Source organism: Miniopterus natalensis, chromosome 1, assembly GCF_054644295.1.
Source record: "Miniopterus natalensis isolate mMinNat1 chromosome 1, mMinNat1.hap1, whole genome shotgun sequence".
Taxonomy (NCBI): Eukaryota; Metazoa; Chordata; class Mammalia; order Chiroptera; family Miniopteridae; genus Miniopterus; species Miniopterus natalensis.
The window spans coordinates 157,540,107-157,556,155 of NC_142081.1; the positions used below are offsets into that span (position 1 = coordinate 157,540,107).

Genomic DNA, 16,049 nt, shown 5'->3' on the forward strand with positions numbered 1-16,049 from the left:
CTTTCCTCCCTAAGGCAAGTGGAGTTGTCAGCTCCCAAAGATCATCTCTGTCGCCACTGCCCTTTCTACTGGTGCGACCACCGCAGGAAGTCACTCACCCACTGTCAGGGGGCTACCTACAGACCGGACAACATCTACAGTGGCAGGGGAAGGATCTAAAGGCTGACACGAGGACAGGAGGGAGAGAAGACAGAGGCGAGAGGAAAATGGAAAAAGAAGAGAGAGAAACAGGCAAAGGTGCTCGCGGGGATCACATTATCGTGAGCGGGAGATAAGAGGCGGTGAAGATTTAGGGCCCGAGACCAAGGCTCTGCCCAACTCTATCCCTTACTAGCTATGCGATCTTGGGCAAGGATTTTCTTCATCAGGAAAATGAGAGTGATGACAGTAACTATCGTATAAAATTGTTGTGAGGATTAAACGCCAAACGCTTACAGAGCACTTACTCTGTGAGGGGAACTGCGCTAAATGTCTTGCTCATATTCACTCATCCCTCTCAGCAGCCTTCTGAGGTGGGCGTGTATTAATTTCCCATTGCTGCTGTAACAAATTACCACAAACTCAGTGGTTTAAAACAGCACAAATCTATTACCGCTCTAGAGGTCAGGAGTCCTAAGATCAAGGTGTTCGCAGAGCTGCATTCCTTCTCGAAGCTCTCGGGGATGACCCACTTCCTTGCCTTTTTCCAAGTTCTAGAGGCCGCCTGCAAGCTCATGGGCCCCTCCTGGCATCACTCTGAACTCTGCTTCCATCTCAGATCTTTTCTGACTCCCACCTTCGAGCCTCCCTCCTACAAGGACCCTTGTGATGACACTGGCCCAGTGGGTCATCCGGGATAACCGCCCATCTCAAGACCCTTAACTTAGTTATAACTCCCAAACCCCTTTTGCCATTTAAGGCGGCATAATCACAAGTAACGGCGATTAGGATGCAGGCATCTTTGAGGAGCCATTATTCTGTCTCCCACAGGGGCTGTGTTATCCCCATCTTACAAATGGGGAACTGACAGGTGGACAGATTGAGTAACTTGCCCAAGGTCATGCTTTTCCCACAGTACTTTCCTGCTTCTCGATGGGTGCATGTTTATAACGCACTTGGAGCAGTGCCTGGCACAGGACTCGGGGGGCTGGGTTAATTCCTAATGCTATGCAGTCGGTGTTAGAGGCAGAATAGACAAGAACGGCTTCAGCTTTAAGTCAGTGGCACCAAAAACAAAGGCGGGCCTGCCCTTGGCTGGGCTAAACGTGTCTCCATGCGTATTTGGGAGGCAGTCTGCAGTGGATGGAGAGTTTTGGGATTTGGAGAAGGGAAGCCTGCTCCTGTCCCTATAGCTGTGGGTATAGAGCAAGCAGCCCAGGCCTCACTGTCTTTATCTGCAGAACAAGTTATGGGGGGGTGGAAGAATATATTAAAGGGGGTCCACCCCAAGTGAAAAACACATGTTCTATAAACTATTAAAACACCAGCAATGTCAGCAGCCATTTGCCTACTCGTTGAGTAAAAGAGACATTGGTTATTGGTGCTCTGATCTGAATTAAGCCTGGGGTGCTGGAAGACGAAATGATGCTATGACATGCAAAGTCTGGCACCTACCGCTGCAGGTCCCCTGCTTGTTGTAAAACCCGTCGCCGCAGCTGCTCTCACAGCCGCCCTCTCTCAGCACTTGGAGGGGGTCCCTGCAGGCCAGGCAGTGCTTCTCCATGGGACCCCAGCAGGCCGCGCAGGACTCGTGGCAGGCTGCAGGCAAACAGCAAAGTCAGTGAAAAAGCTACAGCAGAAAGGACTGGTCAGATCTTTCTAAAAAGTTATGAAATTTATAAGGAGGATATTGGTTCCTTCATCCTTAAACCACCATGCACATATGTACACCCCAGGAGAACACCCTCTCCCCTCAAAAAATTATTTCTGTTGGCTAGAAGTATAATTTCAGTAATTATTGCAGGAAAAAAAAAAAAAATTGGAATAGGAAATCAGGAGCTTTTGAAAACTGAAAATCACAGGGACGGAAACCATAACGTTCTCTATGAAGATGGTATGTCTAATGAGGTCAGATGGGGCTCCATCACATCGCCTTTGCAACCACAGCGCAGTGTCAACAAGGTAACACTCCTGTCTCCAGCACCATCGAGAATCAGCTAAGGAAGGAAGCCATGTCCTTGATTAGACCTCGAAGGACCTGGTACTGCTTGACTGTGTTGCATTTTCCCTCCCTTTTCATCTCCCTCCTCTCCCTCCCTCACCGTACATATGCCCCTCTGCCCTCCCTCACAACTCTCAACCTCCCTCAGTCTCTGGTTACCCCCAGTAACATCTGCTCTCAACATGCATCTTGAGGACCCACAGAGCCTGCCTTTCCCTTACACTTTAGGCCTCTAACAGTATGTTGTCCCTAGACCAGTGCTGTTCCTTTGACTCCAAAATTCCCACCTCCTCCGGCATTTAGTTTTTTATTACCCTTCTGGCTTGCTCTTCACCTTAGAGAGGCCTATTCTGAGTGACGGAGTATGTTCAGACTTAACTCCCTGTATGGCTAAGCCCACCTTTGCTTTTGTTAATGCACCCTAATTTTCCAAAGGTTTGCTTCACAATGGAACACAACCTGTTTTGCGACATCCTCAATCTGACGGAAACTGGTAGGAAGAATGCCTTAGCTGATTACAAGTGACTTGGGGATTTCACTGAAGTAATTTAATTAGCATCCCTTTGGAATCAAAAGAAAGGACACCTACATTGCAAATCTCAAGATCCAGTCCTCCCCTCTCTATTCTAAACTGCCCAGGAAAGCCCAATTTCAGACAACTTTTCTCACCAATGAATTTAGGGGAAATTACAAATTGTGGTAAGTGCTAGGAGGACTCTGATAAAGAATAACTGAGGTGAGCGTGGAAAGGACCGGCTTTGGGTAGATCCAAGGATGAGGCAAGGCAGAAGCCAGATCAAACTTTACCTTGGAGACCACGGGAAAAAATTAGGATTTTATCCTAATTGCACTGTGAAGTCATGAACAGGCTTAAGCAGGAAAGACACAGGCCCTGATTTAGATTTTTAAACGCTCTCTCTGGCTGCCATGTATAGCGGGGTTAAGGATTTGCATGCAGGTAGGGAGACCAGTGTGGAGTCTATGCTGTGGTCCAGGTAAGAGATAACCATGGCGGGTGGGAAGCAGAAATGGAGGAAAGTTTATTTATTGTCTAGCGTCGTCATGAGACCACAGGCTTCATGAGCGCAAAACCCAATTCTAGTTTTCAAGTATACTGTTTGGTGCTCTACAAACATCTCTTGAGTGCCTCCGTTTATTTATATTTAACACTTCTTTTCTATTTTATAAGTGGTACACAAGAATACTGTTCACATTAGGATAACCTACTAACACTACATTATGACTAAAGATGTGGATGCAAAGGTTCCAGTAACAAATTCTACCCTCAGCACATGAAATCTGTCATTACTTATTCAACTACCCTTCAATGATGGACTACAGTCATCGTCTGAAGTGTCTAACACTGTTCACGCCTCTGTCTCGCTGACTAGGGAGTTGATATAAAGTTTGTTACCTAGACAAGTAAACAACAAAAAAAGCCCAATCTCATGTCTAAGAAGGTCTGGCAGGTCCACCTGTCTCCCAGTGCTCAGAAGCACCTGCCCTACGCAAGGCGCTGAGCCAGCCCGTGGGGCCTTCCCAGGGCCACAGGTGAGCCCCAGGACCCGACGCCTACAGAGCAAGCGGTTAAACCACCCGACTTGAGCGCGCTGTACTGGGGCAGGGGGCAGACTGCTCAGGGTGCATGTGCCCCAGAGGGTGATGGGAATTGAGGCCAACAAGACAATGGGGCCAGGCAGGCCGGGGTGGCTGGAGGCAGAAGGCAGCCAGCCAATGACACTCATCGTTTATGTTTCTCTCTCTCTCTCTCTCCCTCCCTCTCTCTGAAATCAATAAAAATATATTTATAAAAAAAAAAAAAAGCCAATAGGGGCCAGATCACAAGTGTCCAGCAGGACTGGGTAAGGACCTTGAACTTCCTCCTGTAAGCGATTTACTCAGGGCAGTGGAAGGGAGCAGCTTTGCTTTCCAGACAGTTTGCTCTGCAGTGGGGAGAGGAGAGGGTGATGAAGACATCTGTAAGGGATGAAATCATCTTAGTCCAGGGAGTGAAGCGGAGAGGAGAAAGCACTAGCTCTCTTCGATGGCTGGCTAGTGGCAGTGCAGATACTCAGCTGCACTGGCTGTTAAAATAGTAAAAATAATTCCAAACTGGTTGGTAAACAGCCTCTGTCCTGCCCCCTCCATGACACTCTGGCTTCATACCTGGGAACTTGGCAGGCACCATGCTTCAGTGACCAAAAGGTCCAGCACAGCTGAGGGTCTCGGGTTCTCCTTCCTTCGGACTGATCGGATTTCTGCCATACTGTTTGTTAAATATTTTTAATATTACCCGTGGTGTTGCCAATCAGAACAGAGGCCAAAGGATGAGCAGAACAGAGGTTACAAACTTAGTGTAAGTCTATAGATTTAGGCTTAAGTCTAAGATAGAGGCTACAGACTCAAGCCCATCACACTGAGCCCGACTTAACTCTTCATACCTGCCTTCTGCAGCCTCCCTCCTGCTCGCCAACTCCATGAATCTGGGTACCCTAAGCATGCTGTGCACCTTTTTGTGGGTTCTGGGTGTTCCACACGAGATTCACCCAGCCCCTGGAATCGTGTTTACACTTCAGACGCCTCCTCAGTTGTCACTACTTCTGTGAAGCTTTGCTGAACTTCTCCAAACACAGCCGGTCGCTCCTTCCTTTATGCTCCTGCAGCACGTTGCACATGCCTCTCTGGTACTATTTATCCTACTGTACTTGCTCTTCAGCTGCAGATTGATTCTCTGACATGGAATGTAATATCCTCCAAAATAGGGGCCAAGTTTCAGTCATCTTCACCCCAGTGTCCAGACTGATGCCTGATGCAGTCAGGACTCATTAAACGTATGCTAAATGAATTAATTAATGGCCTTTCTTTTAATTGGCTATGGGGACTTCATCCCATGAATTATCTTCTACATTAACATCCACACGGTGAGTTGTAACCATAAGGTCATAGTCTGAAGATATGATACCTTAAGACAGATAAACTTGAAGCTATAAAATTTACCTGATAAGTGCCAGAGTCCAGATCTGCTTATGATGACAAATACGTATACTGTATTCATACAGAGTAACCAAATGTGGCCTGGCCAGCATCAATCTATGATCCAGGAGATCATGGTTCGATTTCCAGTCAGGGCACATGCCTGGGTTGTGGGCTCCATTCCCAGTGAGGGGCGTGCAAGAGGCAGCCAATCAATGACTCTCATTATTGATGTTTCTCTCTCTCTCTCCTTCTCCCTTCCTCTCTCTGAAATCAATAAAGACACATTAAAAAAAATGTGATGCTGGCCTTCTCCTTTTGCCATATCAGACAAAAGCCATGTTCCATGGCCAGATAGAATAGCAGAAGGGATTTTTATTTCTACCCAGAACTATGCTGAGCTGTCATTTCTTTTCTTTTTTTCCCCAGCTGTCATTTCTTATGACATACTCCTACTGTGTTCTGCAATTGATTTCTAGCTTCTAACTGAACATATGCTACTGCAGATAATCTCTTCTTGCAGCCTTATTTTATATGTAGCTTTTACTACATTGGGATTATTACGAAAAATAAAAGGTCACTCCCTGACTTTTCACCATAATTTCTCTTTGCGATACATTTCAGATCACCCAGGGTCTGAATTATACATTGTGAAAATTGTGGCAATAAATTTTAAAAGAGGAAGACTAAGGGAGAGCTATCTTCTTATCTCACATGTAGTTGGTAATTTATTTGGGAAAGCCCCTGCCTCTTCTGGAGCCTAACAAGACATGTGCTGGCTTGCTGAGCAACTCATTCAAAACGAAAAGGAACAAATTACTTTTCTTTTGGCAACTGTATATTAAAACCCTGTTCTCAAAATAAGAAACTTGTTTTGTACTTGATAATTTTGTAATAGAAGATTGCTTTAAAAGCTTTTTTAGCCTGTGCTCCTCTAAGAATAAAATGCAGCCCTCCCAGGGAAATGTTAAAACTCGTACTTCCTACAGGCCGCTTATGTCCCAGGAAGCCTTCCTAGACCCAGGCAGTGGACACAGAGAGCCACGGGCAGTGGGCACAGAGAGCCACGGACAGTGGGCACAGAGAGCCACGGGCAGTGGGTACAGAGAGCCACGGCAGCTGAGACTGCCCCAGGAGGAGGGGCCCAGCTCCCCCTCTCCCAGGGTCTCCCAGGCAAGCTTCCCTGCCATTACCAGGGAACCAGCACACTTGGTCAGCAGCCCCTTGCAGTCATCAGTGAGGCTGCTGCTCAGATTTCCAAACTGCCAAGAAGTTTCTACTCCACAGAAACAGCCGCAAGTCCAGGCACAGGCAGGTATGGCAGACGCAGGTCGAGTCCCTTCATTCTGTTCCGTACCCATTTTGTGGCAACTGCTTACTTTCCTTCTCATCTTGTAAATAACCAGAAGCACTTGCCAAGTTTTAGTGGGTCTGTTTCCAATATGAAGCTCTTGTTGATGGAAAATGTTTCTACCTGAAACTCAAACTTCACTGTTCCTTGCTTTCCCAATCTGCAAAGTGGAAACGGTATTACAGCTGACCCTGGAACAATGCGGGGCTTAGGGGAACCAACCTCCATGAAGTTAAAAATCTGCGTATAACTTTTGACTCCCCCAAAACTTAAACACCTTGCTGACTGGTCACGAGTATACATGTGTTTCTGTGTCCGAACGTTGCTGACTGGTCATGAGATAACTCGTGTCTGCACTTACATTAATCTAAGTAATTTTAAACGCCTTGCTGACCAGTCATGACAGAAAAGTAGCCAGATGCACGGGCAAGTTCTGGCTCGAAATAGCCAGTCGGAAAGATGTTAAGTTGTCCTTTGGTATCTGCAGGGGACTGGTCCCAGGATCCCCTCAGATATCTAACTCTGAGGATGCTCAAGTCCCCTATATAAAATAGTGTAGATCAATGCATAGAGTCAGCCCTCTGCATCCTTGGATTCCTAACCGCACACAGAAAATACTGTTCTCAGCTCTGGTTGGTTCAACCTGTGGATGCGAAACCCAAGGATATGGAAGGTCAACTTACATTTATTGAAAAAAATCTGCAAATAGTGGACCTGCTCAGTTCAAGCCCATGTTGTTCAAGGGTCAACTGTATTTGTGGTACCTAATCCATGGGGATATGATGAGATGACATACTTGAGAATGTTGGACATGATTATATGAGTGGCATGTCCCAAGAAATCCAGCATATTTGTTTCCACTGGCATCAAAGGCAAAGTAATTGTAAAGGGAACGAATGAAAGTGCAATGCAGACAGAAGAGGGGAGGGCATAAAAGACTACAGGGAGGGTAGGCTCACTTCAAAAGGGAGTCAGGGAAGTGACAGAGCCCTCAAGAATAATTCCCGCAGTTACAAAAGGGGCTCCAGCCTTTCCCAGAGGCCTCCCACTCTAAAGCTCTTTCCTTGCAGTCTCTACAAACATCAACCAAAGCTTGGTGAGGCTTCCCTGGAAGCCCAGATGTTGGACATCACACCCCACAGGAGGCCAAGGCCACTTGCCTAAGAAGAGCAAATGCCAGACATATTTAAAAGGAGAAGCTGATCTGAGTAGTCATCATTTTTTATCCTTTCACTCCAATCTTCTGTCCCCTATCAGGCTGGGTCTCTGCCCTCCACCTGCCTCCCTGTACCAACTAACACCTTCCCACCCTGCAACAGGGATATCTAGACTCCACATGTTCTGAAAACCCATATGCACTTAAGGGAGTTTATAGTAGAAAAAATGTAAACACATGGAAAAAATCCTCAGCCTCATTAAGAGGCAGAGAAAGGCAAATTAAACAGGAGAGCAGCAACTAGATGCCGTGGATTAGAGGTACACATGACAACACATACGTATCTCAGAAATAGTACTATGAGAGGGGGAAAAGAAAGTGAAAGCATGGTTCGTTCACTGATTATAACAAATGTACCATTCTGGTGGGAGATGTTTATAATGGGGAGGCTCTGCATGTGTGGGGGACAGGGGAAATGTGGGAAATCTCTGTATTTTCCATTAAATTTTGCTGTGAAACCAAAACTGCTCAACAAAAACAAAGTTTTTGAAATAAAATTAAAAGAATTAAATCTCTATCTAGTAATACATGTAAATATTTAAAATATGTGCATACAAAGCAATAAGAGCACACAGATGCATGAAATACACATTAAATTGCATTAGAATAGTTACTTAAGTAGGGAGCTGGGGAGAAGTAAAGTGGGAATGGGTCATGGGAACAAGAAGAATAGACAGACAGGTAGACAGACAGACAGATAAGTAAGAGAATAGTCTGGCGCAGGCCAACAATGAAAATGAGCCATGAACTGATAAGTATGATTGACTCAACTCTCTTCATATAATCCCCAAAATAAGTAAAAGAAAAAAATTAAACAAAATGCCTGGCTGGGCGTGGCTCAGCAGTTGAGCATCGACCTAGGATCCAGGAGACTGAGGTTCGATTCCCAGTCAGGGCCCATGCCCGGGTTGCGGGCTCCATCCCCAGTCGGGGGCGTGCAGGAGGGAGCCGATCAATGACCCTCTCATCATTGATATTTCTATTTCTTGCTCTTCCTCTCTCTTTCTCTCTCTGAAATCAATAAAGATATATTTTTAAAAATTAAACAGGATTCCATTTTACATCAATCAAAATGGCAAACTTAATCGTCATACCTAGTTTTGAGAAAGGTAGTGGGAAGTAGGCATTCTCATATATTTCTAGTAGGAATATAAACTACAACTTCTAAAAAATGAGTAATATGTTAATATGTGAAATGTACATATATATATACTTGGACCCAGAAATCATGTCTAAGAATTTACCCCAATCAAATATATTTACCACGATTTCCACTGAAAGTGTTCATGTCGCCCGGCCGGGCGTGGCTCAGCAGTTGAGCATCCACCTAGGATCCAGGAGATCAGAGTTTGATTCCCGGTCAGGGCACATGCCCGGGTTGCAGGCTAGGCAGCCGATAAATGACTCTCTCATCATTGATGCTTCTATCTCTCTCCCCCCCCCCTCCTTTCCTCTCTCTGAAATCAATAAAGATATGTTAAAAAAAGGGGGGGGGGGGGAGAAAGTGTTCATGTCATGGTTATTTATGATAATGGGAAAATTAGGAAGAAACATCAAGCGATAGAGGGCCTCTAAATGAATTCGTGCACACCAAAGCATGTACGTACATCTGTGTATACAACCACATGCAAAACTCAAAAATTAAGAAGACATTCACCAAAATACTAACAGTAATGATTTGGGAGAGCTTGAGTCAGGGATCTTCACTGATTTTTTTATTGTGCCTTGAATTTTACTAACTTCATCAAATTATTTTTTGGAGCAAACATGAATCCATTTAGTATTTAGGGAGAAAATTACTAAAGGAAGAAAATAAAAAGCCTGCAGTCCTTCCCCTAAGGCATGTGCTGGGTAAATAGCTACTTAATCTAGTAACCATATTTGTGATACAGCAGAATAATTTACTCGTCTTAGGTAATATATTTGAATTTTTTGCAGGGTCTTCTACAGGCACAGAGCTTCAACTGAAGGCAAGAAGTCCCAGCTGAGGGAGGCTCTGGCAGGTCCATGTTGAGAGAGATGTACAAGCTGGCTAGCTTTCCACGGGTATGCAAGTCAGGGGATGAAGGCAGACAGGCCGGTTTGCCAGGAACATTCTTATCCTTCCTACCTCTTGCCCTTCTACCTGTACTCCTAAATCTAAAACACAAGTACACCCCAAGGATTTTTTTTTCAGAGATAGGAAGGGAGAGGGAGAGAGAGAAACATCAATGATGAGTCATTGATCGGCTGCCTCCTGCTTGCTCCCTACTGTTGATGAGTCTACAACCCGGGCATGTGCCCTAAGAATCGAACTGTGATTTCCTGGTTCCTAGGCTGACACTCAACCACTGAGCCACGCTGGCTGGGCCACCCCACGGATTTTCAGTGCAGTGATTACCTAGGCCTAGTTTGATGAACCAAATGGAACCCTCAGATTCTACTCTCCACTGTGACCACTGGCCACCTACAGCTGCTAGGACTCCCTGGGTTTTTCCTCAGTACCTGTTAATTAAATGGCTGTTGATTTCTCCAGTGACACCTTGAGTATCTGTCTACAGTAACTGAAGAGCCAAAGGAGGGCCCACCAACCAAAACCAAGCTTTTGATGGAGAGAGTTCTCAGACCTCCTGGCTGCTCTAGCACAGCCTGCTCAGACGTGCGCAGTGATAGGCAGAGGGGCTGCGAGCCCTGTGGGGAGCACAAAACAGAAAGGGGGGGCGGGATAGCAAGAGGGCTGGGGTGGGAAACGGAGAAGAGAAAGAGTGCGTGCCATGGAGTTTAGCTAAAATAACTGAGAACGCTAGGAACCGGGCAGAAAGCCAGAAGATGTGTCACTAGTTTGTAATCCATAGCTGAACTATGTAGGGGTTCAGATTTGTCAGGAGGAATGGGATCTGTCTGGAAGATAAACTCCCTCGCATTTGTGGCGGGCTTTCTCTGCTGGTATGTGATCCCCTTGTTCTGTCATTTGTCCTTTGGCGTACACAGCCGGGGTCTATAAGCGGAGCAGACAAATGCCAAACTCAGCCAGCCTCCCGCCACAGGAAAGGTCCCCGGCAAAACTCCACCAGCTGCTTCTTCCTCTCTCCATGTATCCTTGACGTGAATGTCCAAAGGGGAAGGGGACTTGGAATGCCACTGTCACCTGCCTTCCTGGGTCCAGTCTACTAAAGAAACGTGCTTGTAAGGAAGGCAATCCTATGATCCTCCCTTCTGAATGGCTTAAAACAGTCCATGGGCATGCTCCAAGTTCCAGCGACAATTGGTTTAAAGAGTCACCCTCCAGCACTGATAAGGTACCCCACTAGCTTAAGAGGGAAATTAAGGGAAGAAAAAGAGGGATGGGGAAAGTAGAGATTCTACAATTTTCCTCAGGCCACACCTAGGCAGGAATTGCTGACAGGGAGTAAATAACAGAAGCTAATGGGAGACAGATCACCTGAACGCCAAGGCCTAGGCATGCCTGTGCATTCCTGTCTTTTCTCCTCCATGCAATGGTTTATCACACTTTCCCAAACAAAGATGATTCCAGAGGCCTTCGGTGCACTTAGCAACGTGAGGAATTCAAAAGTCTGAGACCTATCCCTGCCTCAGTAATCAGTCACGTCCTTGGAACGTACCTTTAAAACACCCTCTATAGCACTGATAGTGATGAATTCAGGCAGCGCTAACTATCTGATTATCTTACTTGTTTATTGACACCCTTCTCCTGGTGGGAAAGTTAAGTTCCTTAACCACAGGGCAGTTGTGTGTCGGTCGGTTCACTGTATCTCTGGTGCCTGGTACAGTGAAGAGGCTCAACAAATATTTGTTAAACAGAATGGAGAAGACACCGCTCGAGGCAGTAAGTCGCCTTTACAAGGCATTCAGCCACTGGGAGCCCATGCTTCTCCAGAATGGCAGAGAAAGCTTGAACAATGCAGGAGGCTTAGAGAGCAGAGCAAAGGGAGTGAAGACCAAGGGGCAGGATGTGCTGGGCCCCCAAAGTGAACATGTGATCTGGCAGTGATTGGGACTGACCCTCCAATTCTGGGGCATGGGGGATGGGCCATGGGGAAGACCTGCTTAACAACGACTATCCAGCGGAACAAGGAGTGCTTCTGTCTTCTTGAAGCTTTCAGAAAAAGCTTCAGAGCCGCCTTCGGGAAGGGGTCCGCCCCGGGCTCGGCCAGGCTGGGCTCAGCCACGCTGGAACATCATGCGAGGCCCTCGGGCCGTCGCTGCTTTGCACCCGGCTCCAGGGCCTCAGTGCTTCATTTCCAGTGACCGGGCTGCGCGAGTCAACCGTGGCTCCTACTAATAATTAACTTTAGGAATTCCTCTCTTCAAACCACAGCTTTTCCATCTCAGCTAGGTCAGCATCCTCTATGTAAATTTTATGGGTTTTCTTTTACGTTTTCCCTCTAAATATACCGTAATATTGGCCGAGAAACAAATAACTACAGATTCTCATCATTTGCTCTGAGCATTTAAAGAAAATGAAAGGATTTTTCCTTGTTGTGAGGAATACAGTAAACTGTCCTCTGTAATGTATTTATTTCTCCACAACACGTAAAGGTATATTTTATTTTAGGTCAGGCACTAAAGGCATGGCTCTTTGTTTCTTAATGCAGGTTGTTCGGTTTTCATTCCCATAAATTCAAGAATAAAGGAACATTCGATAATGACAACAGCTGCCTTTTGACAGACATTCACTATGTGCAAGACACAGTATCTTTACATTTTCGAACATCTTTTCTAACTTCATATTAATGGTTTGCAGTAGATAACATTCTCCCCATTGTCTAGTTGAGGAAATTGAGGCTCAAAGAGATTAAGTGACTTGCCCCAAACCCTACAGCAATGAGAGGTAGAGTTTAACTGCCTGATTCTTTAAGTTTCAAAATCTAAGAAGACACAGCAATCAGATATAGAATAAACCACATAGGTCCTTGTGCTATTATTTTTGTGTGTGTTGCTCTGAAAGCAGCAGCTAACCCTGCCTTCACTGAAGCTCACTACAGGCAAAGACGGAGTCCTATTTATCTTCATATCCTCAGGACCTAGAGTGGTGGTCAAAGAGGATGAATGGGGGAGAGAAAGGGAGCAGGGGGCAGGGGAGAGGGGTAGTGGAAAGCACAAATCTGTCTCCGAACATATGCAGGCTTGCTAGGTACCAGGCACCATCCTTAAGGACGTGTGTGAATTTTCTCATTCAGTCCTCACAACAACGCTATGTGGCAGATGTTATTGTTTCTACTTTACGCATAAGGCACCTGAGGCACAGAATTCAAGAAGGCACTGTTTGTAAGTGACAGAGCCAAGGCTGGAATCCAGGTGACCTGGCCCCAGAGCCTACGGTCTTAAGCGCAGCGTTGCACTCCCTCCCCTCTCGGGCCTGCAGAACGAAGGCAGGACTTGCCATGGGGTACACACAGCTCCATCCTTAGGCCTTTGTGAATAATGGAAGTTTTAAGGAAACAAAACAAACACTGATACACATACAAAAATGGGTTAAATTCTACTCTTTCTCTACTCAGAGTCCACAGGCCTCTGAGCTACTCATTTTAAACTAATCTCGCATGGCATATGTTTGGTGGTTTTAACTTTTCTTTTTAATGGGCTCTTATATCTAGGATTTGTGTGCACAAGTCAATGGTCCCACCAGAGTGGAACACAGGCTGATTGAAAAGAGGAACACGACAAGCAAGAAAGAATGCCCAAATGAACAAAACAAACTGACAAACAAAATAGATCCAGGGGCATGGAAGCATGGAGCAGACTGTGGGATCTCAGAGGGAAGGGGGGCCGGGGGACCCGGAAGAAACTAAAGAACTTATATGCATACATGCATTGCCCATGGACACAGACGTGTGGTGAAGGCCTGTAGTGGAGTGGGAGCCAGGAGGAGGGGGGCAATGAGGGTAAAAAAGGGGGGACATCAGTAATGCTCTCAACAATAAAGATAAATTCAAAAGAAAAAAAGAATGTCCTGAGGACATGGTGAGCTCAGTTTGGATCCAGATTTAGATTTAATACCAGGGTTTCTTAGAAGAGGCAATGGAACCACCACTCTGACAGGAGAATATAATTCTTTCAGTACAAGGGGTACCCAGGAGCCATGCAAGAAGGCTGCAAGGTGATGTGATGTGATGGGGCTGAGAGTTGGGGTAAGGAGCATCCATACATGTATCAAGCCTGGCCAGCAGGCTGGGATGAGTTTGAGATGGGCTATTAATTCCTGAAGATGGTCACAACAGGATAAGGTGGCAGGAATCAAAGTGGAAGCCCATTCCTAGGACCTGATGTCCTTACTGTCAAGAAGAGTGCAGCAGGGTGGGCAACAGGAATGTTGGACCAGATCCCAGCTGGCAGCAAAGGAAGCCAAAAGGTTAAGGCAGAAGCCTGAATGCCAGGCCTAAAATGTGAAATGTGGGTACTAAGAGGATGATTATGACTTGGCCCCACCAGCTGTGGGAAAGAGGCAACTTATATGTTACCTGTCTCTGGTTGAGACTGGTATAAAAACTGGGTGGTGCTGGGCATTAGTGATAAAACATCCTACTCCAAGGCTAGGGAGAGCAGGAGGAAAGAAGCAAGGACTGGTGCGGGTGCCATGATATTCAGTTCAGTCAAGCACAAGAGTGCAAGAATAATATTAACACACGCACACATACGCCCAGGTCTGTACGCACACAGCATGTGTGTCTGTGTGTGTATGCCGCAGGATCAGGGAAAGGGGAAATGATAAGGGCCCCTAGGGATGCGATCCCCTGGCAGGGCTCCTGTCTTCTTTCACTCCCTCTGGTTTACCTGCTTGAACTCTCTTGATGAAGAGCCACTCTGATGTGCCGCTGGGCTCTGCCCAACGTCTCTCACTCTGCCTGGATCTGACGCAATGAGCATGAATATTAATCAGGAAATTTCTGGTAATTAGTTTCCTCAGCACAATGTTCACTTTCTTTTGGTTTTGATGGGTCAATAGAGTGGAGAATTATGCCAGTCATAACACAAATGACCCTGCCAAGAGGAATGAATCCAGAAAAAGCCTGCTGTGACCATAGACTGGCAGGCTTCCTTTGGAAAAGTTTAACACATACTGGAAGAGCACTGGTTGACCGACAGACTTCCAAGGTCAGTGGTGAAAACCCACCAAAAATGGCACAAGAAGATATTGGGGAAAAAATTCTAATAATCAGAAGGGATTAAGCAAAACACACACACACACACACACATATATATATGTATATACACACACACACACACCACATAGAGACAGACAATAGTGTGGTGATAGCCAGAAGGGGGGTGGGGTGGGTGGAGGTGGGCAGAGGGGGTGGGAATGGGGATGGAAAGAGACTTTGCTTGGGGCAACGGGTGCACACCACAGTGTGCAGATGATGTTTTATTGAGCTGTACACTAGAATCCTATATGGTTTTGAGAATCAGTGTCACCCCAATAAATTCAGTGAAAAAAAAGAAGAAAGATTATTTGGGTAGTAGTCTCAGCATAGAGACAGTATATAGAAATTGATTACAAGTTTGTTTAGCTGTAATTTTTAAGACCAGTCTCTTCTCTTCTCTCTCTGCCCCCCGCTCTCTTTTCTTCTCATTTTATGCATAAAAATGCAACCAGGCTGAACTAAAGCAAATTGGTTTAATTCCCTGGAAGGAATTCAATTTTCCCAGACTCTCTACTACAGGCATTTGTGTATGAGTATGTGGATGGAATGTGGAAGCAGCCAGCGACGTAAACCAATAATCAAATGAAACATTACCTATTCTAAAGTGCCCTACAACAGCGTTAACATCGCCAATTAAAACACTGGGCACGAGAGGAAGGAAAATGCTCCCCCAAAAGAAACAAGAAAGAAATAAAAATGTAAATATGTACGGGGGATGTGTGGCAAGGGGTGGAGGAGGTATGGAGGGAGGAATAAAATCTAAGGGAAATTAATTCCCTCTTAAAGGCAAATCTGTCGCAGGAGTGCTAGTAGGAGGTCTCTTTGATGGGATAAAAGAAAGGAGTAAAAAATACATTCAATAATTTCATCAAATTGAAATTTCAGCAGTTTACCTAAATTGTGCAAACATCAGACACTTACAGAGCCGTTTGCATGTGCCCACTCTGAACCTGCTCTAAAATAACAGGTAAAGAGAACACGATAATCAATAAACATTAAAGGTTCTTTTCCCTTTTATGGCTGAAACTTCTTTTGAAACACTGGTCCTTCAAGGATCACTATGAGGTACAACGTCCCTTCATTCACCAAACACTTGTTCAAACGCTGAACGCTTTGTGCAGCCCTTGATGTTGGGGCTACAGGATACAGAAGATATTCCTAGGGCCCTCGAGCAACCCCGGAGCCAGGCGCCAAGGCCAGTGCGCACACACGGTGCCACTGTTT

General features: G+C 45.8%; 1 protein-coding gene across 1 annotated transcript in view; it reads right to left on the reverse strand.

The window, feature by feature from the left end:
• The window catches only part of FRAS1 (Fraser extracellular matrix complex subunit 1), a 402,680-nt gene that overhangs the window by 198,301 nt on the left and 188,330 nt on the right, over positions 1 to 16,049 (reverse strand). Inside the window, exon 15 of the mRNA XM_087826788.1 lies at positions 1,594 to 1,737. Within this exon, the coding sequence (XP_087682914.1) occupies positions 1,594 to 1,737 (144 nt within the window). The remainder of the gene's footprint in view (positions 1 to 1,593; positions 1,738 to 16,049) is intronic.